This window comes from Sminthopsis crassicaudata, chromosome 2 (assembly GCF_048593235.1).
Source record: "Sminthopsis crassicaudata isolate SCR6 chromosome 2, ASM4859323v1, whole genome shotgun sequence".
NCBI classification, from domain to species: Eukaryota; Metazoa; Chordata; class Mammalia; order Dasyuromorphia; family Dasyuridae; genus Sminthopsis; species Sminthopsis crassicaudata.
The window spans coordinates 577,431,557-577,459,510 of record NC_133618.1 but is presented as its reverse complement, the minus strand read 5'-3'; the positions used below and the strand labels follow the sequence as shown (position 1 = coordinate 577,459,510).

The following is a 27,954-nucleotide window of genomic DNA, read 5'->3' as shown; positions in this document are numbered from 1 at the left end:
AAAGACCTGAGCTTGGCTTGTTTACTGTCCTAGGGGCGATGGGGCATTTCATATGTCCTAAACATTTGGGGCAGCTAAGTGGCAGAATGGATAGAGCACCAGGCCTGGAATCAGGAAGCACCAGGAATCCTGAGTTCAAATCTGGTCTCAGACACTGCCTGTGTGACCCTGAGCAAGTCACTTAAACTTTTTTGCTGCAGTTTCATAAATCTGTAAAATAAGCTGGAGAAGTAAGTGGCAAACCACTCCAGTATCTTTGCCAAGAAGATTCCATAATGGAATCATAAAGAGTTGGACTCAACTGGAAAATAACAAAAACATTTTAGAATATGTCCTAATTTTTTTTCCCAAAATTATTCTCCCACAGTCTCACAGTCCCTACTGTATACTGGGTTCTTCCTTCCAGCCCATCCCTGTTCCACCCCCTTTCCAAAATGCTAGCACCCAAGATAGAAGCAATAAAGAATGTTTGAGAAAAACAACAAAAACTCAATCTAGCCAGGTCGAGAATGAAGGGTGAGTGGGAGAGTGAGGGAGGTAAACTAAGGAGGGGGGTGCCTCAAGGGGATAAAGAGTTGAAAGTGGATTGTCTTTTGACAAAGATAAAGAACACTGTGAGATGGAATATACTAGATTGTGTGCTTTAAAGTCAGCTTCTCTAAATCATAGTAGTTGCCTAACCAGAGACCATCCTGTCTTCCCATGGCTTCAAAGATCTAAAGAAGGTTCAGGAATAAGAGAAAAGAGGTCAGCCTCTTGGGAAAGTATATTCTGGATCCCTCTGGGAAAAATAATGTTGGCTGTTGTTCCAGAAAGCTCCTGTTATGTCAGTAACTCCTGAGAACTACTTCTGAACACTAGTTACAAAATTAGAGCATTTTCTAAGTCTCTTCCCAAATAGAGTAGTTCTGGCCTATGGGTACGTCTGACTTAATGTCATAGTTTTTTGTTTTGATTTGTTTTGGGTTTTTTGCATAGTTGTTAAAGGGATATGGGAATACCATCAAGCTGTTGTTTCTCTCTCTCTGTCTCTCTCTGTCTCTCTCTCCCTCCTCCCCCCCTCCCCAATCCAGCTACTTTCTCAGGCCTAGAGAGATGGTAGTATTCCATCCCCTCTTCTCAATTTTCTGGACCCTTAAGTTCAGGGATATTGTATAAGCTCCACCTTTTCCCCAGGTATTGTTGGGTGTGAGTAATGCATCAGTCAGCCTGATGAAGGAGTGCATGACTCATATTCACCACTAGTACCTGAGTTCCAGAATTATCATGGGTTCTAAGAGTAATTCGGGGGGAGACTATGGTCCATCAAATTCATTGTAGCTATGGTGATAATGCTATACCCTCAATTATACCCACTTTCAAAGAGCTTAGAGCTTTGCTCATATTGGCAATCTCTATAGTTTTTACCATGGGAGTGACTGAGGGCTAAAGAGTTTAGATGACTTGCCTAAGATTTCATAATTAGAAGAGTTTCCAGTTCCATTTTCTTTGCATAGAAAAAGTTCAATGGAGAAAGCTGGGGCTGGAGTCAGGAAAACTTGAGTTCAAATCCAGTGTCAAACACTTCCTGGTTGTAAGATCCTGGGCAAATCATTTGACTTCTACTTGTTAAACTTTCCTCATCTGTAAAATGGAGATGTCTGCCTCTCAGGGATGTTGTGAGGATCAAATGAGATAATAATTGTACAGTGTTTAATATAATATTTGGCACATAATAAGCACTATATAAATGTTATTATTATGAAATAAAGTCAATATCCAGTGGCTTTCTAGAGAGCATAGGACTCGTAATCATAGAATGTTAGAGCTAAAAGCAACCTTATAGCTTATTTTAGAGATAATCAATCAATGAATATTTATTAAATGCCTACTAAGTATGTTAGATTGGGAATACACATTCCAAAGGCAGAACCAGAATTAGAACCCAGATCTCCTGCTTTTTTGCTTATACCTCACAAATCAACTTATGCCACAGGAACTCACTTGGCTGGGAATAAGCATTCCCTTCTGACTAAGCCATATATATTATGAAACACAGTGTGTAATGCAGATGGGATAAGTCAAGTGAAGTTAACAATTATTTATTAAGTGCCTACTATGTATTAGGCCCTGTACTAAGTGCTATATAGTAGTAGTACTGAGGGCTTGAAAGGAACACAAAAGAGCATCTAATCCAGTCTTTTTAATTTTATAAATGAAGAAACTGAGTTCCATAGAGATTAATGATTTGCCCAAAGCACCCTAGGTTACTTTCTCTGATACTTACCATTAGCTGAGCTGGAATATAAATCCAGGCCCTCTGACTACAAATGTATTACTTTTTTTTTTTTTTTCCAGTTTCCCATGCTATCTCCAGCTTGAGGCATTAGCTCCATTAGCTTTTGCCACCACCATCTGTATTAGACCAGGACTTTGACTATGAAGCCCAAGTTGGGCCCTGGAATGTAAGACATACATCTGCTTTTCGTGGCCCTCACCCCTGAAAAATAGGGCAGGAAAGGACACACCATCTCTTGGCATGTTACGTACAGAGAAGCTCCAGGTCTAGGTCTCAGCTCTGTGCTGAGGATTATAAGTTTGGGTAAAATCAATCATTGAAACACATTTCAGCCTAGGTAAAATAAAAAGTATATATAAATATAAAACATAAAGGAAGGGAACACTTTTTTGATTAGTATCATGGCCTAGAGCTCACCTCTTTCAAATTCATTAAGGACTGCTCTGAAAGCAGAGAGCTTACCTTGAGTAGAAAGGAGATAACTTTGTAGCTTGTTTTCTGTAAGTCCAAGCCTTGGGCAGCAAAAGTTTGGGGAATTTCAGTTCAGACTGAATTTTCTGAGAACCAGAGAAAGTATAGAGGGAGCCAGAAAACTCTTGACTAAAAACTAGAGGTTCCAGTGTGAAGATGTGTTTGCAAATAACCTTTGTCTTCTCATCCTTGAGCCATGCATGCCTTTTTTTCCTGGTTTTATATTTAATGACTCATGTACCATAGGAAGGCAGAGGATTGAACGTCAACTTGTAGAAATACTGGTTTTGATGGTTTAGGAAGAAGAGTAATGCTCTCTTCTTTGAAAAATTATATGTTTTCTTAGGTTTGAACTAATCATTTCCAAGCCAAGACTTTGGCTTATCAGTGTTCCTGCCATGAGCAGCCATATTATAAGGCTGAACAGAATTAAATGAATATAGGAGATGTCACAAACTGGGAGCTTTGAGGCACAAAAGACAAAGTAATCTTTACAAGATTACAAGCTATAAGTTCTTGCAGAGCTTTAGCTTTCAAACTTTAGCAAATTAAAACTAGCAGAGAGAAAATCACACAGCATAGCCAGGTACCAGTCAAAGCACTGAACATTATAATTGCTTCACCCTTCTTCATTGACTAGGAGGCTTCTCTTCAAGAATAGATCCTTTCCTCTTTACTTTCTTTAGGAACCCTCAAAACAGTAACACACTACTGAGAATTCTGTAAGAATATATATAATGAGGGGTTGGTAGTAGAGCCAAGATAGTGGAATAGAGGCAGGAATTAAACTAAACTCTCCCAACATTCCTCTGCAAACAACTTCAACACCTGAAGTAGAATTCTGGAGTGGCACAGCCTGCAAAAGGTCGGGGTATGACATTTTTTTTCAGCTTGGAGCATAGTGCACACAGTGGCAAAACAAGCAACTGGCCTTGGAGGTAACTGTGACAGCAGTAGCTTTGGGAGCTCTCAGCCCAGATACATTAAGGGGTTCAGATAATTGGTTAAATAAAGATTACAAGGGTTTTTTTGTTGGCTCTGGGTTTAGAGTCCTATTATATTGCTCATACACAGCTCTGAATCTCCATTCAGGGTGAAGAAGAGCACTAACTGTTGCAGACAAGGAGAACAGGGGTTCTAGTCATAATTCTGGGGCTAAGAGGAACTCTAGCACTGATATGCAAAGTTGGTATGAATGTTTACATTCCTATCTGGGAAAATGATACTTGTTTTGTCGTTATTTTACTTGCAATCATGTAATACATATTTCCACATTAGTCATGTTGTGAAAAAAGAAGCAACAGAAGGAAAAACACAGAAAACAACAAAATAGTGAAAATAGTATGCTTTGATCTCCATCAGTTCTTTCTTTGACTATGGATAGCTTTTTATCATGAGTCTTTTGCAGTTGTTCTGTCTATAATTGTCTTATATTGTTAAGAAGACCTAAGTTTATCATAGTTGATCATAATACAGTGTTACAGTTACTGTATACAGTGTCTTCTTGGTTCTGTTCACTTCACTCAGCATAAGTTTATGTATGTCTTTCCAGATTTTTCTGAAATCTACTTGCTAATTATTTCTCATAGCACAATGGTATTCTATTAAATTCACATATCATAACTTGTTTGGCCACTTCCCATTTGATGGGCATCCCCTCACTTCCTAATTCTTTGTTATCACAAAAAGAACTGCTATAAAATATTTTGTATCTGTGAGTCCTTTTCCCATTTTTATGATTTCTTTGGGATCCAGATTGATATTTCTGGATTAAAGGCTATGCACATTTTGATTGTCCTTTGAGCATTGTTCCAAATTACTCTCTAAGAAAACCAAAATTTGTTAGCAGGACTAGGAAATCATTATATACTTCAACAATAATACTATATTATGATCAATTCTGATGGATGTGGCCCTCTTCAACAACGAGATGAACCAAATCAATTCCAATAGAGCAGTAATGAACTGAACCAGATACACCCAGCAAAAGAACTCTGGGAGATGACTATGAACCATTACATAGAATTCCCAATCCCTCTATTTTTGTCCACTTGCATTTCTGATTTCCTTCACAGGCTAATTGTACACTGTTTCAAAGTCCGATTCTTTTTGTACAGCAAAATAACTGTATGGACAAGTATACATATATTGTATTTAATTTATACTTTAACATACTTAACATGTATTGGTCAGCCTCCCATCAGGGGAAAAGAGGGAAAAGTTGGAACAAAAGGTTTTGCAATTATCAATGCTGAAAAATTACCCATGCATATATCTTGTAAATAAAACTCTAAATTAAAAAAAAATTTTTTTTTAAATAAAAGAAACCCATATTTTGCACAAAGGTACCATACATAATTAAGTAATATCAATACTAATCATATATGTACCAAATGGCATAAGCATCCAAACTCTTCAAGGAAAAAGTTAAATGAATTATAGATGGAAATAAATGGTAAAACTGTACTAATGGGGGATTTCAACTTTCTCCTTTCAGAACTAGATAAATCTAACCATAAACCAAAAAGAAAGAAGGTAATGAGATAGAATTTTAGAAAAGGTAGATGTGCTACACCTCTGGAACAAATTGAATGGGAATAACCAGGAGAACATCTTTTCTCAGCTGTGTGTGTAGTACCTACAAAACAATTACTTATGTATTAGGGCTTAAAAACTTCACAATCAAATGCAAAAAAGCAGAAATATTAAATGCATCTTTTTCAGACCATAATGCAATAAAAGTTACATTCAACAAAAAGGGGATGGAAACATCAAAAATTAATAGGAAACTAAATAATCTAATCCTAAAGAATTAGTGATTAAAGAACAAGTCATAATATAATCAATAATTTCATTAAAGATAATCACAACAATGAGACAATGTTTCAAAATTTGTGGAGTTCAGCCAAAGTATTAATTGGGGGAAAAAACTCTTTTAAGCTTGAGTAATTGAACAGATCAACTAATTGGGTATGCAGTTAAAAAAACTAGAAAAAGTACAAGTTTAAAATCCCCAATTAAACATCAAAATGGAAAATCTAAAAATTAAAAGAGAGATTAATGAAATTAAAAATAAAGAAACCATTGAACAATTAAACTAGGATCTGGTTTTATGGGGAAGAACCACAACAAAATAGATAAACCATTGGTAAATTTTATTTATTTAAAAAAAAAGAAAAAGAAAGCCAGATTATCCATATCAAAAATGAAAAGGGTGAATTCACCATCAGTAAAGATGAAATTAAAACAATTATTATGAGCTATTTTGTTCAATTATATGCCAATAAATGTAACAATCTTAAGTGAAATGGATGAATATTTACAAGAATATAAATTGCCCAAATTAACAAAAGAGGAAACAGGATAATACTTAAATAACACTAGCTTAGAAAAAGAAATTGAACAAGCCATCAATGAGTTCCCAATGAAAAAAATTCCCAAAATCAGATGGATTCACAAATGAAGAACAGTTAATTCCATACTGTGTAAACTATTTGGAAAAGTTAGCAAAAAAGAAGACCTACCACATTACTCTTACACTACAAACATAGTGCTACCTAAACGAGTATCTGTTTAGACATGTAAAGATAATTTTCAATATTCATTTTTGTAAGACTTTTTATTCCAAAATTTTCTCCCTCCATTGTCTTTGTTTTCTAAAGCTTGTATTGGATTGTTCAGTAGCTTACCCCTCATAAAATATAAGCACAAGTTATTGATAGAATACATGGGTTGACATTTAAAATTCAGATACTCCAAAAAATTTTTTAAAGACAAATGTAAGACAGCTTCAATAAAATTGATACAGTGGTCAATTTGGGTCTTTGAGAGTAATTGATGAAATATATTTTCCCTCCTCTTAGTAGACAGTAGGAAGATTGTGGTTATGAAATCTTGCGTACATTTACCAAATGTGATTATGGTGTTGATCAGATTCAATGTCTTTTTTTTTTTTTTTTTTTTTTTTTTTTTGTTAGGAGAGGATCTTCTTTGGGGCAGGAAGTTATATTTGTATACAAGTATAATGAGGGAGGGGCAGCTAGATGGTGTAGTGGATAGAACACCACCCCTGAAGTCAGGAGGTCCTGAGTTCAAATCTGGTTCAGACCTTAACACTTTCTAGCTGTGTGAACCTGGGCAAGTCACTTAACCCCAATTGCCTCAGCAAAAAAAAAAAAAAAGTATAGTGAGGGGGAAAAAAATCATCAGTAAAACTTTTTCTAATTAATGACCACACTTTATTATTTACCAATTTATTCATTTATTCCTCAGCCAGTCAACCTCTTTTTTGTTTCAAAGGTGCTGTGAATATTCCCGTATACATTAGACCCTTAAGCTTCTTGGAGTAAGGAGAAATTTAGCAGAGTGTATGAGTTTTTTAAAATATTTTATTTTTTCCAATTACATGTACATGCTTTAAACATTCATTTTTTTTAAAAATTTCAAGTTTCAAATTATCTCCTTCATTCTACTACCACTGTAGTAGAAAAACAAGAAGTTTGATAGATGATGACTAATATAATCATACAAAACAAGAATTTGTGATTTGAACGAAAGAATTAGTACAGCATTTAAAAAACAAACAACTTTTAAAAAAACAAACAGGTTTAGGTATACCCTTTAGGTGGGAACCTTTTCTGCTGTATTAGACTTGGATAATTCAGGACAGAGCATTCGTTAGGGGATATAATGAAATTTGGAGTAAAGGAAGCGTGTACTTTGCTTGCCTTTCATATGAGAGCAAAGATGATCATCTTTCTTGATGAATTATCTAGCCTTAGACTTCCAGACTTTCCTGAAGGTGAGCCTGGAAAACTGAAAGGATTTAATTAATCCTGGACCCATATCCCTTTTTTGTGAGTCTTAATATCTTGATAGGACTTATTTACCTTTTAAAATGTATGTCTCAGATTTGGTTTTTTTGTTGTTTTTTCCTAAAGGACAGTCTTAGTTTCAATATTCTAGTGTAACAAAATGTCAAATAAGAGGGTTTGAAGAAAGGTTTTTGGATTCTCCGGAGCTCAGCATGATGATAACCATGAACTGCAAAGGGGAATTGCTAATGAAACTGTCTATACTTCTTCCTCCCCATCATCTACCCAATCATGAAGAGGCTCAAAAGGAGCATGAATGAAGCGAAGGCCCCCACAAAGGATTCAAGATCAATATTCCTGCAAGACAAAAAACAAGAATCACTGCACAAAAAAATTGGGATGCTCAAGAAATTGGATCTAAGTGGTTGAAGGAAAAGAGAGGCATGATCAGGAACTAGGGAAGTTCTTGGTATTAAGTCTCAATATCCTCATCTGTAAAATGTGTTTAATCATCCTTCTTCTGTTATAAGGATATTAGATAATGTATATAAATCTCTTTGCTAATCTTAATGAGCTGTATAAATGCTAGCCATTATTATTATTAACTAAGCATTAGGGGTACTAAGCAAGGAATATGGTCCTTGTTATCAAATAACTTAGCTACTTATTGGGAGAGATAATACTTACAAGGGCTGTAGTAGTCCTGGAGGGACATTTTACTTTCTGAAGTCCCTTTGGAGGGATAATGACTGGAACTATTAAGGAGTTGAATACTATACCCTTTTTTGGGAAAATAGTAAGTGGCAGGTCTGATTTGTTTGAAGGTGTGACTTGTAAGGTCCAGTGTTTTAGAAGTTATAGTAGCTGGCAAAAGTTTAGCAAAAAAAATTGGCCAAAGATAAAATAATCTCTGGAAATTTGGAAAACAGATAAATTTTTTTCCTCTCATTAGAGGGGAACTAGTAAGAACTAAGGATATGCAATCTACCATCTCACATTTCTCAAATTGGCTAAGATGACAGGAAAAGATAATAATAAATGTTGAAGGTTATGTGTGAAAACTGAAACTAACATCTTATTGGTGAAGTTGGGAACTGATCCAACCATTCTGGGAAGCAATTTGGAAATATGCCCAAAGGTTACAAAACTGTATACTTTTCCATCCAGTAATGTCATTACTGGGTCTATATCCCAAAGAGATCATAAAAAAGGACCCATGTGTGCAAAAATGTTTGTAGCAGTACTTATTGTAGTGGCAAGGAACTGGAAACTGAGTAGATACCCATCTCTTAGGGAATGGCTGAATAACTTATGGTATATGAATGTAATGGAATATTTTTATTGTATTTAAAAAAAAAAAAAAAAAGATGGACAGACAGATTTCAGAAAAGCCTGGAAAGAACTACATGAACTGTTGCTGAGTGAAATGAACAGAATTAAGAGAACATTGTAATAGACTGTAGATGGAAAATGCCAATCACATACAGAGGATTGATATATATGGAGACTGAATGTAGATGAAAACATAGTATTTTCATCTTTTATTGGTTTGTTTTTTTTCTCATGTTTTTCCCCCCCCTTTTGGTCTGATTTTTCTTGCACAACATGAAAAATATGGAAATATGTTTAAAAGGATTGCATATATTTAACCTATATCAGATTGCTTGCTATTTTGGAGAGTGGGAAGGGAAGGAGGCAAGAAGAAAAATTTAGTATACCAAATCTTACAAAAATGAACTTGAAAACTATCTTTACATGTATTTGAAAAAATAAAATACTATTAAATTACACATACAAAATAACAAGTCTCTTTCATCAGGGGAGGTTGCTATATTGTGGATTTTACTTAATTCTTTGTTAAAAGAGAATTCAAAGAGTGTTCAAGTATAATTATAATGATCATAATTGGCCTTGAATTGGGGGGAAAGAAAAGATGAGAAAATGCAACTCTCTCCCTTCTTTGCATAGGCAGAAGACTTTGTATTTGGAACATTACATTTACTACCAGACCTGGATGTGTTGCTTTTTTTTTTCTTCCTTTTTTTAATCTTTGTTACAAGAGAAGGTATGATGGATAAAGGAGGGAAGAGGGAAGGCAATATAAAAAATTTTGCATAAAAAGGACTCAAAGATTAGCAAGGAGAGAATAAAAATAATATAATGGGAAAATTAGGGAGTAATGACTTGTAAAACGGGCAACAAAATGTAAAAAAAAAAAAAAAAGGATTTAATTCACATTCAGGAAATAAGATAAAATAAGACTAAAAAACCTGGGGTGATCACAGATTTGTAAGGTTACAAAGTATGAGAATCTTAACCTTAATTTTGACAAGAATATAAAGAAAATTTCATTGAGCTAATGAACCACCTCTGGCACCTGGCCTACTACCCTGACTTGACCTCATACCATCTTACCTTTGGAGATGCTTATGAGAAGGCTACATCATTTTTCCAGTAAGCATCAACTCAATATTGTTCTTTTCCATTTCAAAGCTAACGCTTCTTAGTTCCTTTTCTACCTCTTTGAACCAGGGCTCCTGCCTGCTATAAATCTTACATATTAGCATAGTCCCACCTACTTCTCCAGAATGGTCATTATATATTCTTTCCCTCAGCCTCCACCCTGCACAGGTAAATACTCCCCAGTTCGAGAGGAGGGATATATCACCGAAAGATCAGCAAGTATTACTAGAAATTCAGGCTGACCAGGGAAATCACTTTTTTTTTTTTAATTCATTTTTCCAAATTATCCCCTCCCTCCCTCCACTCCCTCCCCCCGATGGCAGGTAATCCCATACATTTTACATGTGTTACAATATAACCTAGATACAATATATGTGTGTAAATACCATTTTCTTGTTGCACATTAATTATTAGCTTCCGAAGGTATAAGTAACCTGGGTAGATAGACAGTAGTGCTAACAATTTACATTCACTTCCCAGTGTTCCTTCTCTGGGTACAGTTATTTCTGACCATCATTGATCAACTGGAAGTGAGTTGGATCTTCTTTATGTTGAAGATTTCCACTTCCATCAGAATACATCCTCATACAGTATTGTTGTTGAAGTGTATAGTGATCTTCTGGTTCTGCTCATTTCACTCAGCAACAGTTGATTTAAGTCTCTCCAAGCCTCTCTGTATTCCTCCTGCTGGTCATTTATTACAGAGCAATATTATTCCATAACCTTCATATACCACAATTTACCCAACCATTCTCCAACTGATGGACATCCATTCAACTTCCAGGTAGGGAAATCACTTTCAATCTCCTCCCTGCCATGTGTGCAACTCCCCTCTTCCCTCCTATCCCCATCTCTGTTTCAGTTGGTGACCATGAAAGGGGCTTTGATTCCTGAATCCATTATAGGCAGAAGTATGACAGTCCTGGGACATGGAAGAATGGTATTTCCTTGTCATTCTCCTTGCTGAATTCTCTCAAGGGAAAATAGGAAAAGGACATGGAGGTGAATGACCAGGCTGCTTGTGATCTGACCTCTTTTGTTGTCTATTCCCTCTATAGGTTTTAGAGGTGGTCCGGGCTAACTATGACACCCTAACCCTGAAGCTTCAGGATGGGCTAGATCAGTATGAGCGGTACTCAGAGCAGCACAAAGAAGCTGCCTTCTTCAAAGAGTTGGTAAGCATCCTTTGCTCATTCCTATAGTAATAATAATAATAACTAACATATCCAAAAGGCTTACTATATCCCAGGCATTGTGCTAAGCACATTACAGTGTTTATTTCATTTGAACTTCATAATAACCCTAGGAGCTATTCTTATCCTCATTTTACAAATGAGGAAACTGAGGCACACAGAGCTCAGCAGTGACCTCTGTGGAAACCTAGGGATACTGCCAATGTGTCCACTTTCCCCTTCTGGCTCTTTCTCTTTCTGAAGTGGTCTTCTTTCCTAGCCACGGCTCCTCCTGAAAATCCAAGGCCAGCCAGGGCTCATTCCAACTTTTTCTAAATATTTAACTCATTGTCCAGCCAGATAGAGGTTCCAGGACCAACCAATTACCTTTTCCTGCCTGGTAGATTTCTTGGAACCAGAGTCACCTGAATGAACACTTATTGTGGTTTATGAATACTCTATTATGGCTTAGCTGCAGCTTCTTGCAGAAGGAAAGAATGTGAGAGGAGTGTGGTGAATTCTTCACCTTTTTTATGCCATGAGCCCCTTTGGCAGTCTAATGAAGCTCATGTATCCCTTCTCAGAATTAGACAAAGTGTCCCAAAAGCCTTAATGTAGTTTTCAGCTATTAAAACGGACAAGTCCACTAAGACTTTTGATCTAAGAGTGTTTTTTGACTCATTAAATAAAATATAATTACAAAGGAAACCAATTATATTAAAATACATGGTATTTTAAAAAGTAAAATACTTAGATAGTTCAGAATATTTTTAAAACAAGTTAATGGACTCCAGATTAAGGATCCATACTCTAGACTACAAGTATCACAGAATAGCCACCTTTCCCAGAGTCATTTCACTACTGCACCTTTTCCCCATGATACCTACCACCTCTCCCCAGCCTCTTCTGGGAAGGAAAGGGGACAATTGAGTGGCAGCTGATCAACTGGGAAGATGGTCTTGACTCCAGGTAATAAGCCATCCACCTGTCATGACTCTGCTCAGGAAGAACTGGACACAACATTCATTTTCATTCAACAAGTTTTTCCCAGGCAAAAGAATTTCTTTTAATAACTTTGGAGCTAAATTTACCATCATGAAAGCAATAACACCCAAGAAAACAGATCATGGCATAATGTTAAAGAGAAAGTGACTGCAGATCATTTCCATAGAATCCATAGACTCTCATAGCATCATAGACTTAAAGTTGATTGGATATCAGAGATCTGATGCATTACCTTCATTTTATATAGGAGTGAACTTAGGCCTAAAGGCTTGACCAAGTACATAGAGGTAGTAGTAAGAGATAATCAGGATTAGAACTGACTCCTAAACCAGTGTTTTTGTCACTGTACCATGGAGAGCCAAGAGTTAGAAACCAATCTCAAACTTTAAACTCATAGGGCCAAACCCCATGTACAGAAAGGTTAAAAAAGAAAATTTTCTCCAAGAGTTTAGAAAAGGTATAGGCTCTAGACGTGAAAAGGAGGCTTGTGTGCCTGTTTCAGCCCTAGAAATGCCTTCAATAAAGTTGTCCAGCTCTTCTTATTCTGACTCTTAATAGTGTGGAGTCTTCCCTAATCATCACTTCTTCCCTAATTATTTTTGCAAAATCTGTAGTAGCATTTTCTTCCCATTCTCCAAACTCCTTCTGTTGAACTTTGAGATAATTCTACTTCTGGGGCCCCCATACTTGTACTTAGGGCCAGGGAGCCCTTTTTCATCATTCTGCTCTGCACTGTCAGTCAGGATAACTTCTGACAGATAGTTGAAGGCTCTGCCTTGATTAAATAAATTGTGTATTTCCTTTTTCCCTCTGTACTTGGAGCTGTTCTTAGGAGAAGCTAATTTTTATTATAGCCCTTCTACCCATAATTACTATTTAGACTTCTCTGTACCCTGTGTAGGGCTAAGATAGAACCTCTCCTTTTCTCTCTCTTTTTTAAAATTAAATTTTATTTTTAAAGATCACCATCATCCCACTTCCCCCTCACTCTCTACCCCATTGTTAGAAGACCAAAAAAACAAAATCCCTCTTACAAGCCTGTATAGTCAAGCAAAACAAAATTTCTTATTGACCATATCTTTAAAAAAAAAAAAAAAAGTCTAAATCTTTGCTCTTGAGTCCATCACCTCTATTAGAAAATGATCAGTGTTTCATCAGAAGGCCTCAGGCTGATCTTTGTGTTGACCAAAATGATCAAATGTCCTTTTGGGTTTTTTTTTTTAAATTTTTATATAATCAGCCAAAATACACCTTCTGACACTTTCTTTCCTATCTGAATCCCATTATTCAGAAAAAAATAAAACATATGTATAATCAATCAAAATAACTTTCCACATTGACCATATCTTAAAACCAATTTGTCTCATTCTGCACTATTTGTCTTTTGCTTCTCTATCAGAAGGTGGGCAGTATGTTTTATTATTAGTCTTCTGAAATCCTGTTTGGTCTTTACACTGATGAGAGTTCAATACAATGGTATCCCATCACATTTATATACCTTATATATTCAGCGATTTTTCTTTCACATTCATATTTTTTGCTACCTTAAAAAAAGCTAGGACTATTTTAGTACATCCTTAGAATTTGTTTTGCTTTGAATTAATCTCCCTCTTAATCTGTCCTCCCTCTGATTCTCATTTGTACCCTCTATTGAGTACAGTGTATTTTTGTACTCAACTCTGTGTGTGTTTATACTTCCCTCCTTTGGCTATTTCAGATGAGAGTGATATAAGGTGTCCATCTCTTCTGCCATGTTTGTATCGATTACACTTATTCACTTATTGTATACAAGATGATTTTTCCTTAATCTTCCTTTCTTTTCTCTTTCTGTATTTGTCTCTTTCTATTCTTAAAATCATCAACACATAACAGAACCACTCCCAAGTTTTGTCTAATTAGACTCTCTCTGTGGCCTTTCTCAGATAGGGTTCAGAAGAAATATATCTGTCATCCCCTTGTATTTAAATGTAATCAGTTTATTCTTGTTTGCACCTTTATCATTGTTAATTCATGTTTACCTTTTTATGCTTCTCTTCATTCCTGTGTTTATACTTCAAAGTTCTCCTCACTTCTGGTCACTTTATCTCAATCATTCGAAAATCCTCTTATTTCATTTAAGGTCCATTCTTCTCCTCCCCAATTCCCTTCCCCGCCCCCATTACATTATATTTAATTTTGCTGGATAAGTTATTCTTGGTTGAAAACCCATATCCTTTACCCTCTGGAAAAGCACTTTACAAGTTCTTTGCTCCTTTATACTGATGACTACTGGGTGATTCTTACTGTGGGACCTTGGTACTTGTATTATTTCTTTCTTCTCTGTTTACAATATTTTCCTTTGACCTAGAAGTCCTTGGTTTGGCTATGATATTTCTGGGAGAGTTTTAATTTGGGGATTTTTTCAGGAGGTAATCAACTGATTCTATTTCTGCTTTCTCCCTATATTCTAGGAAATCTAAACAATTTTCTTGTATGATTTCCTGAAATATGATGATGCCTAAGCTCTTTTATTTTTTGATGATAGTGTTAGGAATTCCAATGAACTTAAAATTTTTTTCTCCTCAGTCTTTTTTCCAGGTCAATTTTTTTTTTTTGATGCCAAGAGATCTAAAAATACTTTACATTTCTTCTATTTTTTCGGCCTTCCAATTTTGTTTTAATATTTCTTGCCTTATAATGTCATTGGCTTCTACTTGATCCATTCAAATTTCCATGGTACTTGTTGCTTGAGCAGGGTTTTGTGCTTCTTGTGCTTTTAATTTCTTTTATAGTTATATCTTCCATACCTCTCATTTCTTTTCCAATCTTTTTCCTAAAGCTTGTTCATTTCATTTATAAAAATACTTTTTAAACTTTTGCTTCATTTCTTTCAGGAATTCAGTTGTTTATGTACAAGCTGTATTTTTTCTCTGAGCCAGAAAATATTGGAGATATTTCTTTTGAATTTGTGTCTTAAGCATCCTTGCCATCATAATTTTTATGTTCACCCATTCTTCCAGAGTACTTCATAATTTTGGATTTGATGATATTAAGGCTGGGTTCTGTATACTTCTGTAAGGAATGTCTGGTTGGATCTATTGCTACTTTCTTGGTGTATTGAGTATTGTGTTATTCTGGCATCTCAGAGACAGGCAGGAAACCTATAAACTTTTAGTACTCCCAACTGTAGTCTGATCCAGGACAAAGTCTGATTGCTGCCCTCTTGTCAGCTGGAAAGCACAGAGTAGCAGAATCCCAGGCTCCTCTTTGATCTGGGATTCCCACTCTAGTTATTCCTCTGTAGGCCAGGCTAGACTTTGAGACCTTGCTTTGGATCTAAGGTCTGAGTCACACCACTACTACCACTGTTCTTCTGAACTTTTATCTTTCTCAAAATATTCCCCAGGGCCTCAGTACCAAAAACTACATTACTTTGCATACCCCACCCCTCTTCTTCCTGTGCTCAAGATCTGACTCCTATCCTAGATAGTGAGCAACAAAGCTGCCAGTTGGCTCTGGTACCCATTGCAGTATGGATCTAGGGTTGCCTTGGAATAGGTCTGAAACCTCCTCTTGTCCTAGTGCACTACCTCTCCCTGGATACTGTTGGACCTGAAGATCTCCAGTATTCTTCCAATGGGGAGCTGGACTGGACTAAGTACTCATTGTAACATTTTTTGGACTTTTCCATCAAGATTTGGTTTGTTGCATTTTCTAGATAAGTTAGGGAAAGTTCCTGGATTCTATTGTTTCTCGTCCACCACTGGCTCCTCTCTCTCTCTCTCTCTCTTTTTTTTTTTCCCTGAGGCTGGGGTTAAGTGACTTGCCCAGGGTCACACAGCTAGGACATGTTAAGTGTCTGAGACCAGATTTGAACTCGGGTTCTCCTGAATTCAGGGCTGGTGCTCTATCCACTGCACCACCTAGCTGCCCCCACTGGTTCCATCTCTCACTTTCTCTAAAATTTTTTTTAGTTCAAAGTTCTCATCTATTTTCCCCTTATCCTAGCTTTCTGAGTCCTTGGTGAAGATAGTGATTTGTGTCCACTCTGAAACAAGAATGCTGGCTCTTGTGAGGCTGTGTTCCTTTTACTTTGGGCCCCAACCCCCTTACAGGAGGATATATGAATTAGGGGTGAATGCTGTGAAGAGGGAAGAACTAGTAGAACACCCAGTGTCTATTTGGTGACTGCTTTTAAAAATCCTACCCCTTCTTCCAGAGCTGTTTTCCCTACCATCAGATGGAGGATAAAGGTAGATTGTCCCAAGTTTGGAGCTAATGAACTTGAGTTGCCTGCTGTTTGCCTTTTCCTGACTCCCAGCTTGACATCATTAAGGGCTCCTTCAACCAAACAAGAATCAAAGGCAAACTCACTGGGATGTGATATTCTTTCCCTCTTAGGAACTGGGGCTAAGTTTGCCTAAGTCTAATCAATGATTTCTTCTCCCAGTGTTGGCAGGTGCCTTCATGGACTCTGTCCCAGATTAAGGGTATATGCCACCTGAGATTTCTGACACTCTTTTCCTCTTTGCTGGCTAAATATCACTCCTGCAAATCTGTCTTTCTATAGATTTAAAGTAAAAAGAATACCTATTCCCTGACCATGTCCCTCCCATCTACCAAATGTGTGTGTGTATGTATACGTGTGTGTGTATGTATACATATACATGTTTTTTCTGTCCCTGGTTTTGTTTTGTTTTTGTTTTTGTTTTTTTTTTTTCAATCAGAGCTAAGTGATTTGACCAGTCTCATATAGCTAATAAGTCTCTGAGGTCAGATTTTAACTCATGTCCTCCTAACTCCTGGGTCTATTTTAACTATTTCCAATATCTCTCCCCCTCTCCCCCTCTCTCTCTCCCTCTCCCTCTCCCTCCCTCTCTCCCCCTCTCTTTCCCCCCCCCCTTTCTCTCTCTCTCTCTCTCTCTCTCTCTCTCTCTCTCTCTCTCTCTCTCTCTCTCCCTCTCTCCCTCTCTCCCTCTCTCCCTCTCTCCCCCTCTCCCCCTCTCCCCCTCTCTCATGTCCTCCTAACTCCAGGGTCTATTTTAACTATTTCCAATATCTCCCTCTCCCCCTCTCCCTCCTTCTCCCTCCCTCTCCCTCCCTCTCCCTCCCTCTCCCTCCCTCTCTCTCTTCCTCCCTCTCCCTCCCTCTCTCTCTTCCTCCCTCTCTCTCTCCCTCCCTCTCCCTCCCTCTCTCTCTTCCTCCCTCTCCCTCCCTCTCTCTCTTCCTCCCTCTCTCTCTCCCTCCCTCTCCCTCCCTCTCCCTCTCCTTCTCTCTCCCTCTCTCTCCCTCTCCCTCTCTTTCCTTCTCTCTCCCTCTCCCTCCCTCTCCTTCTCCCTCCCTCTCCCTCCCTCTCCCTCTCCTTCTCCCTCTCCCTCCCTCTCCTTCTCCCTCCCTCTCCCTCCCTCTCCCTCTCCTTCTCCCTCTCCTTCTCCCTCCCTCTCCCTCCCTCTCCCTCCCTCTCCCTCTCCCTCCCTCTCCCTCCCTCTCCCTCTCCCCCTCTTCCCCTCTCCCCCTCTCCCCTGAAGCTGGGGTTAAGTGACTTGCCCAGGGTCACACAGCTAGGAAGTGTTAAGTGTCTGAGGTCAGATTTGAACTCAGGTCCTCCTGAATTCAAGGCTGGTGCTCTATTTTCAATCTCATAGGGATTTAGAGCTGAAAAGAACCTTAGAAATCATCATCTAGTCAACCCCCCTCATTTTATAGCTAAGTAAATTGAGACCCACAGAAGTAAAGTAAAGTGGCAACTTTGCCACGTTGATTCCAAATCCAATGCTATTCCTATCACACTATGCTGTTTACATTTGTTCTCTCCAGAGAGTAATTTCACCAGTTAAAGAAAAAGAATGAAAATTTTCACAAAAACTAGGAAAACTTGGGGCTGCTGCCAGGGTCACACCCCATCACTGTCCCCTTAGTCTGTATCCCTAATGTTATGTCCCTGTAACTGTAGTTCTCTCAATTCTTGTCTCCCTTCTCCAGGTCCGATCCATCAGCACCAATGTTCGGAGGAATCTGGCATTCCATACCCTAAGTCAAGAGGTTCTGCTAAAGGAATTCTCTACCATCTCTTGAAACTATGTTGAGGAAGCCACTCATTGATTGTCCTTTCCCCCTGGAAAATCCCTAGGCTGAGCTCTTTCCCTGAGGGTTCAGGGTTGAAAGAAAGAGACCTCTCCTTCTGCTGCATTTGAAGCTAGAGGGAGATTTGGAACACCTGTCTTTTTTCTAGACACCTAGATGCCAGTGGAACTTGGACATGGGGTCAGGCAGGGTAATAATGTAATTTTGGTGGGAGGGAGGGAGGGACTCCAGGAAGAGGAATACTGCTAGGGTTGGAGTCTCAAATATGAAGAGATGGTCTGGCTGAAATTTGGTGCTGAGGTACACTGGCTGGTTGAGACCAGTGGGCTCTACTCTAGCATGAAGGGCACATAGTTGAGGAACTGGCTTCCTCATTCTGGATTGGGGAGGGGAAGGACCTTGTTTCCTTCTATTCTGAGTCTGAGATCCCCCAGCCTAGGGATTTGGCAGTACCATTTCCCCATCCTGGGGATTGTCTCTAGTGAAGGTGGGGTCTCAAGTCTGTCCTCTGAATTTCTGGGCTATACCATGAATTGAGGGCTGGAATCCCTCCCTCCTCCACTAGTCAGGCTATTGCCCAGCAGCATAATAAAGTCACTACTTAGTTTATTTTTTTTTTTAATCTGTTTTAAACTCTGTGTCTTTAGATTGTGGATGTGAAATAAACATTCAAAGGTTTTCTGAATCCCTCAGGTGCCTCTTTTTTTCTCTTCCCCTCTGCTCCAGAGCCACCTTATCCAGGACCCCCTCCTAAAGTAATGCCTTATGCCACCCATGTGTTTGACACGTGCTCCCTCCCCCACTGCCCGTCTGTTGTTTACATCCACTTTGGCTGAGAAATTCCTCTGGGGAGGGATCTGTTCCTGTTGTGATCTGACAGCAGGAGAAAAAGAAAGACCCTGCCAGGGAAAGAGTATTTAAAAGGGGCCTAGCACTTGAATCCTTCGACCAGCCAAAGGACTCTTTGGGCAATAATTCATCACCAGATCTAAATCGCAACCTCAGGGAAATTTTAGCAAGCCTTAGTATGAACTCCCCAGCTCCCTTCCTCCTTAGCTCTGTACCAAGAATATTTGGGTATTTGGGAGGGGCAAAAGGGAGAAGATGGAAATCCCCTAGTCCTCAGAGGCATTTAACCAATACCTTAAAACATCACCATTTCTATCTCACTTCCCTGTCCCTTTCTCTTCTCCAGTCCATTTAGTTAAATACTCCTAGATAATTTTTGTCCTATATTGCTATTTTCTTTCTACTAAGCTGTATGTTCTCACTTTCTAAATCTGTTAGGACAGAAGATGGAGCTACCAGTGAGTGCCCCCTAGTCAAAATTCACCATCCTACTTGTGAGCAAACATGGCTGAATGAATAAGTTAGATCTTTTCTCTGGTGTTATCTGGGAAGGAGGAATAGAGAAGAGAGGTTTCCAATTTCCTTTCTCCAAATGAAAAATGGACCAACATTCCATTTTTGACAGTCAACCCTTGCTACTCTGACCCTTAGTTATGATTTGGAAATCTAGAGTTATTTTCCTCCTCATCTTGGTTTTACATATATCCCCACTCCTAGCCACCCAAGACCTTAGAATAATTGTGTCCCCATCCCAGTGACTGGAAGACTGGAAGGTAGGGGTGGGGACTGGTTTCTCTCAGATTCATTCCTGTCGACCTGGGCTGCCTAACTTATTTATGTGCCCAGGAATCTGGACTTCTACCTCCAAATCTGACATGAACATCACAGTACTATCCTAGCACAAGCAACTGCTGTACCTCTGCTTGGTAGGTAAAGGGAATATCAGCCTTCTTTGGGAAGTAACTTCCTTGGATGCTCAAGTCAGCATAGGATCAAAGGGGAAATGATGATTCTTCCTGTAGAGAGGGAAAACTGGAGGCTTTTAGGGGTCTGGTCACTAGCTTAAGTTCAAGGGAAGAGGGTCTCATGGTTTCCAAGAATGATAATCAGATGCTCCAAGAACAGGCTGAAGTCAATGGAAATGTCTGCATATAAATATTAAAAACTGATTTTTACTAGTTGATCTCTTTGATTCTTATGCCCAGATTTCATAGATGTCCTGATAGCTAGTCCCCCAGGTAGATCTCTGCTTCTATAACTCCTGCTCGGAACTACTTCCTTTTCTTCAAAAACAGCTTTCCTCTCCTCATTACTGGAATGAGATTTGGGGGAAAGTATCAGCCCTGGGGACGAGCTCATATCATGGTCTGGTGGTCAGTCTCCGGAGGTGGAAAGTTTGGACTTAACCTGCCTTGTAGTTAAAGTCCCTTATACTTAGTCATCCTCACCAATAACTCAGTCCTCTTGAGTCTCCATTTATATTTGGGGGCACAGATTTCTCCCCTTAATAGCCCCAGTTGTTTCTTTATCCCCCCACACACACCCTTCATGTGGAAAGGAGGAAGGGAGAGGAGAGAGAGAGTGATGGAGACTCTGGGCTGGAAGTCAGGCCCATTAGCAGCCAAAGGGCTAAGCTGACTGCACCAGCAGAGGTGATGCCAGGTCTGGGTTCCCATGGTAGCTAAGAACAAGAGCCTGAGCCACCACTTTCCCCTCCTTCCTTGCCTGGCCTTCCCCCCACCCCACCCCCAGATTCCAAAGCACAATTCCTACAGGGCTAATTGAATCAAGTGGTTGGAAATTGAATCCAATTGAAAAGATTAAATAAAAGATTAAATGAACCCAGGTCTTAACTGTAAAGAATTCCAATCTTTCTTAGTTCTTTCCCTAGGGAGATGCCCCTATACAGGCCGAGGACCTGCTGAACATTTCCCCAGTGTCCAAGCCAGGGGCCGCCCCGGACAGACGGACTAAGGCTCCAGTTCCATTTTGGGGGCTAGAAACCAGAGTAGTTGGTCCTTCCCGAGGAAAGTCAAACATCCCAAGAGTTAAGGTACCGGAAAGGGCAGGAAGTCGTAGGATGGGTGGGAAAGCGCCTCCGAGAGAATGTGCCCCTTTCGGTGAAGCCCGCGGGAACAGGAGCCCTCCTTCCCCGTCCGCTCACCCAGTTGCGTTTCAGTGCTCCGCAGAGGCAGCTGTTGCAGATGCTGGACCACAGGAGAGTCTGGGGCATGTGTCGGACGGGCACTTGAAGAACGCACGCCTGAAAACTTCGGAGAAACTGCTCCGAGACTCCCTCCCTTTCCTCCCTGCTACCTGTAATCCCTCCCCGGGGTCAGGCTGGGGACAAGCCTTCCAGCACCGCGACCGGAACACGGTGTGTATGTCGGGGGCTGAGGAGACGGGGCTTCTAGAGCTTGGGGGAAAGGAATAAAAATGCCCCACTCCCTGCGCTGACCGGGGGCAGGGGTTGGCCCTTCTTCTCGCGGCCCCCTCCCCCACACACACCTCCATACCTGCGGGAGGGGCGGGATTGGCTGGGGCTGAGGGAGGACGTAACTAAAATAGACATCCTGAGAGAGACAGAGACTGAGAGGGAGAGAGGGGGGCAGGCAGAGACACACGCCCAGAAAACTGCTGAAAATGAGCCCTTCTTCCCTGGAAGAGAAAGGAGACCCCGGCGGCCCCCGCCCGGGCCGCCTCCGCTGAGGGGGGAGGAGGTACCTGCGGTTCCCGGGGAGGGGGGACATCAGAGGGGGCAGGGCGAGGAGGGAGAGCCTCCAGCGGGGCACGCGACCCTTTCCCCCGGCTCCGGCGGCTCCGATTTAGGGGGCGGGGGCGTTAGAGCTCTCCCACCTCCCCGCGGTCCTCTGCCCCCTCCCCCGGGCAGTCTGTGGAGGTGGGGGGACCGGGGAAACCAATCCCAGCAGCGCTGAGGGAGGGAGGCGGTGGTGACAGCCGCGGGGAGGGGGGCGGGAAGATCTGGGCGGCTCGGGCTGACTCCGGCTCCGGCTCTGCTCTCCCCGGCCGTCCGACTCTCTTCCAGGACTGCGGAGAGTCTCCGGCCCCAGCGACCCAGCCGAGGGGCGCGCGCGAGCCGGAGCGCGGAACCAGCAGGGGGCGTCCCACCGCCGGGACCTCGGGCCTCGGACCCAGGACCGGTCGGCGCGCTCTCACCGCCAGGGGGCGCTGAGGGACCGCCCCGGCCCCCGCGCCCCTTCCCCAGCCGGGACGGGCAGCGCAGCGGGGGTAACGGTCGCGCCGGGGGCCATGCGGGGCCAGGCGCGGAAGGAGAGTCTGTCCGATTCCCGAGACCTGGACGGCTCCTACGATCAGCTCACGGGTGAGCTCAGGGCCCCGCTGGGGGCAGCGGGCGCGGGTGCTCGGAGCTCTGACCCCCAGACCCCGGACCCTCAGCTCCCCCTCTCCTTTCCCCCGGCGGGGCCCCGAGGCTGGGCCTGGGTCCCTTTAAGTAGATCCCACGGGAGTGGGGGTGGGAAGCGGGAGCAGCACACGTGTGAAAGGGCTGCGTGCCTTGTGGGGGAGCGTGAGGGGCCCGGAGCCCGCTCGGTGGCCCGGAGCTTCCCCGGACTCGGTTGCATGTGCCCTCGGCCGGTGACTGACAGCAGGCCCATGTGACAGCATGCTTTTGTGTGTCTGAGGGGGCTGGTGGACGCGACTGCCCGGGACCGCCTTTTGTTCCCGGAGCCCGAGGTGTCTGCCTCCGTAAAACTTTGTAACTGCACCTCCGTGTGACCGGCTGTGCGGTCTGGGCGGCCGCAGCCCACCGGTCAGGAGACTGTGACCGTGCGAACGGGCGTGTGCGTGTGGACGTGCGTGTCCTGCCTCTGCCGCCCTGCCCGCTCCACTCCCATGGCCGAGAGTGCTTCGTGTGGGGCTAGCGAAGGGACCCAGGCAGTCCCTGCCCAGTGATCCTCAGTCCTCCTGCTCTAGAGCCTGTCCCTGCAATCACACACACACACTCACACACACTCTCACACATACACACACTGACACACGGTCACACACTCACACACACACTGATACACACTGACAATCACACACATACACACTGACACACACTCTCACATACACACTGACACACAGTCACACACACTCAGCCACACACATACACACTGACACACACACACATACACACACTGACACACACTCACACACACCCTGATACACACTGACAGTCACACATACACACTGACACACACACTCTCACATACACACTGACACACGGTCACACACACACTCAGTCACACACATACACACTCAGTCACACACATACACACTGACACACACACTCTCACATACACACTGACACGGTCACACACACACTCAGTCACATACATACACACTCAGTCACACACACACACTGACACACACTCTCACATACACACTGACACACGGTCACATACACTGACACACACTCTCACACATACACACACTGACACACACGGTCACACACATACACACTGACACACACTCTCACATACACACTGACACACAGTCACACACACTCAGTCACACACATACACAGTCACACACACTCAGTCACACAACGCTCACACACACACTGATACACACTGACACAATCACACACACTGATACACACTGACACAGATACACAATGGCACACACATTCACATACACACTGACACAGTCACACACATACACACTGTCACACACACGCTCACACACACACTGATACACACTGACACAATCACACACAGTCACACACACTGACACACACTCACATACACACTGACACACATAGTCACACACACACACACACACTGACACAGTCACACACACACACATACACACACTGAGTCACACACATACACACTGAGTCACACACACGCTCTCACATACACACACACTGATACACACTGACACAACCACACAGTCACACACATACACACTGACACAGTCACGCACACTCACACACACTCTCACACATACACACTGACACATAGTCACACACACACACTGACACAGACACACACACTCTCACACATTCACTGACAGTCACACACACTGACACACAGTCACACACATACACACACTGAGTCACACACACACTCACACATACACACTGACACACAGTCACACACACACTGACACAGTCACACACACAGTCACAGTCACACACATACACACTGACACACAGTCACACACACTGATACACACTGACACAGTCACACACATACACACTGACACACACATACACACTGACACACAGTCACACACACTCAGTCACACACATACACACTCAGTCACACACACACTCAGTCACACACACGCTCACACACACACTGATACACACTGACACAATCACACACACTGATACACACTGACACAGTCACACACATACACAATGGCACACACACTCACATACACACTGACACAGTCACACACACACATATATACACACTGAGTCACACACATACAAACTGAGTCACATACACACTGATACATAGTCACACACACACACACTGACACAGTCACACACACTCACATACACACTGACACACATAGTCACACACACACTGACAGTCACACACACTCACACACATTCACTGACACAGTCACACACACACATATACACACACTGAGTCACACACATACACACTGAGTCACACACACGCTGATACACACACACACTGATACACACTGACACAACCACACAGTCACACACATACACACTGACAGTCACGCACACACACACACTCTCACACATACACACTGACACACAGTCACACACACACTGACACAGACACACACACACTCACACATTCACTGACACAGTCACACACACTGACACACACAGTCACACACATACACACACTGAGTCACACACACACTCTCACACTGACACACTGACACACAGTCACACACACACTGATACACACTGACACAGTCACACACACAGTCACAGTCACACACATACACACTGACACACGGTCACACACACTGACACTCACACACACACTCTCACACATACACACTGACACACACACACTGATACACACTGACACAGTCACACACAGTCACAGTCACACACATACACACTGACACACACGGTCACACACACTGACACTCACACACACACTCTCACTCACTGACACACACACACTCACACATACACACTGACACACAGTCACACACATACACTGACACAGACACACACACTGACACTCACACAGTCACACACACTGACACAGTCACACATTCACTCACACACACACTGACACTCTCACACACACACAGTCACACATACACTTACACACACACTCTGACAGTCACACACACACACACTGATACACACAGTCACACACATTCACTGACAGTCACACACTCACACAGTCACACACACTGACACACATTCACTGACAGTCACACACTCACACACACACTGACACAGTCACTCACACACACACACACACTGACACACACTCACTGACACACACAGTCATACATTCACACACACCCTGACACAGTCACACACACACACACACACACACACACACTCATTTTCAGACTCACAAGACAGTGAAAGTGCTTTAAAATTTGTTGACACCAAAAATCTAAGCTTCAAAGAACCTGCTTTCCCAAGCCCTTTTACGAGGAGTTTTTTCTCCCTTTCTCAGAGTCCTGGGGTCTGGGGTTTAGAGAATCCCTGTTTGGGAGAACTAGTGTCTTGTGTGGCTGTGCCCTTTTCCCTCTCATCCTCCCCTCATCACTGTTTTTCCTTGCTGGCTGTGCTTCCTGTTTTCCCCAAAGTGGGAAGAAGTGTGCATGTCCATGAAAGATTTGTGTATATGTGTATATATATGTATATACACATATACACATGTGGATGACACCTCAGCCATGTGTATTAATAGAGACATAGATTTATATACTTCAGAGCAGCAAGGGACCTTTGAGGTCATAGAGTTCACCTCATTCCTCTATACCATCCACTCTGAAGAGCAATTCTGGAATGGATAGGATGCCTGATTAAATATTTGTGTAAGAAGGGTGTAAATACTAGTGTTTACAACCCTGTAGTATAAAACACATTCAGCTATATAAGTATATAAGTATGCATGCAGTTGTGTGGCAGATTTAGCCATGTACATATTTGTATACATTATGTCTATATTTGTATATGTTCATGCATCTCTCTCTGAGGCTAGAGATGAGGGAATCCAAATAAGTTTAAGGCAAAGTTGACTAAGGAGAGAAAATGACTATGATCATAAACTTTGTGAAGGAAAACACAAATGAGATATGAAATAGGGGCTGGAGTGGAGAGGGCTAGGGATGGGATGACTGAGCTGTGCCTGCCTATTTTCTGATCTTGGGACCCCATCAGATTTTTTTTTGAAGTTTCTCTTTCCAGCTCCCATAGGAACAAGCTGGTGTCACGTCTGCCAAAAAAGGTAAAATAGAATCCAGAGTTCCAGGTGCCCATTGTTTTTTTACCTCATTCTTCTACTCTTTCTGGTCTGGGTCTTGGAAAAATTAGAGAAGATGAAAGAGGACTTAATTATCACCTCATTAATCATTTTTCCTAATTAATTATTCTATTAGAGAGTCTTTCTCTCTACCTTGTAAAAATGGAATAACATACAAGGATAAGGGTGGGTTGAATATATTGGTTGGAGGACCTACTCATCTTATTTAAGGGTGATCTTAGGCTAGTTGGTTCCCTTCTTTAGACTTGTTTCCTCTGAAAATAGAAACAATAATCCCTAACTTTTGTTGTAGGGCTAGCTATATCCAATAGGGCACACTTTGAGAAGTAAAATAGGAAGTTCAAAGGTGGAAAGGGTCACTAGGAGAATAAGAATTAAGTTAGAGCTCTAAATGCTGAAGAATGGAATGGAAATAGTTTGGGATTGTCCCAGAACTGTTGCTGTCCACAGTGCTGAAATCTGAGGTCAAGGACAAGAGGAGGGTCTGAGTTTTCTATAAAAGTTATAGGAAGGTTCTGTTGTTCTGGACTGTTCTCCATGCCTGTGAAGGAGATCTCTGTTCTAGGACTAGGTCCTGGGGAGAGGGTCCTGAGGCAAAGATACTTTCTTTGTCCCCATCTGTATCCTAGGGGGGTAGAATAAGGGGAGAGACTTTCTGTCCCCCCCTATAAAGGCAGAATCACTGCCTGGAGGGAGGTTTCTAGTTCCTGTTCTGGATTTGGACCTGAAGGGATTGGCTTTTATCCCCATCTGTGCATGGAAGTGAAAGTCTCTTGGTCTCTTTTTTGGGTCTTGGAATGGGACAATAGAAATATTTTGGTCCTAGGACTAAGTCCTTGAAGAGAGACTCCCTGCTCCTCCTGCCCTGTCCTAGTAGTGAATGTCTTTCTGTTCTCTTGTTGGTTGGGGGTTGGAGAGGGAAGGAGAGAGAGGAGTTGCTTTTTGTCCCAGATCTCTGTGTATTTGTCTAAGTTTGTATGTATGTGGGTGTTTGATGTTACCTGAAATTGTCTTTCCTATTGTCCCAAATTTGTGTGTTTGTCTATGTGTGAATGTATTTGTATGTGTTCCAGGTTCTATGACAGTCTTTCTTATCCTACTGTCCCATGTCTTGTGTGTGTGTGTGTGTGTGTGTGTGTGTGTGTGTGTGTGTGTGTGTATTTGAGGTTTTCTGGAATTATCTTTCTATTGTACTGTCCATGTCTGTCTTGTCTGTGTGTTTGAGGTTTTCTGGAGTTGTCTTTCTGTCCTACTGTTCCCACAACCTATGTCTTTGTGTGTGTGTGTTCCAGATTCCTTGGAGTTGTCTTTTCTGTCTTACTGTCTCAGGGGTGTGTGTGTGTGTGTGTGTGTGTGTGTGTGTG

At 41.7% G+C, this 27,954-nt stretch overlaps 2 protein-coding genes across 9 annotated transcripts in view; both read left to right on the top strand.

Annotated features, from left to right (window-relative positions):
• The window catches only part of ARMH3 (armadillo like helical domain containing 3), a 214,464-nt gene extending 195,513 nt beyond the window's left edge, over positions 1–18,951 (top strand). For 3 of the 4 annotated variants that reach the window (XM_074295399.1, XM_074295397.1, XM_074295398.1), the window contains 3 exons: positions 10,889–10,966; positions 11,085–11,201; positions 18,165–18,951. In XM_074295399.1, coding sequence (XP_074151500.1) covers positions 10,889–10,966; positions 11,085–11,201; positions 18,165–18,257 — 288 coding nt within the window. In that variant the 3' untranslated portion in view covers positions 18,258–18,951. The remainder of the gene's footprint in view (positions 1–10,888; positions 10,967–11,084; positions 11,202–18,164) is intronic. The other variant, XM_074295400.1, reaches the window with a different exon arrangement.
• A 2,965-nt stretch (positions 18,952–21,916) lies between these two features.
• Positions 21,917–27,954, top strand: part of KCNIP2 (potassium voltage-gated channel interacting protein 2) — a 46,875-nt gene continuing 40,837 nt past the window's right edge. The window contains exon 1 of one of the 5 annotated variants that reach the window (XM_074295406.1): positions 21,917–22,458. In XM_074295406.1, the coding sequence (XP_074151507.1) occupies positions 22,386–22,458 (73 nt within the window). In that variant the 5' untranslated portion in view covers positions 21,917–22,385. The remainder of the gene's footprint in view (positions 22,459–27,954) is intronic. The other 4 variants (XM_074295403.1, XM_074295405.1, XM_074295402.1 and 1 more) reach the window with 4 other exon arrangements.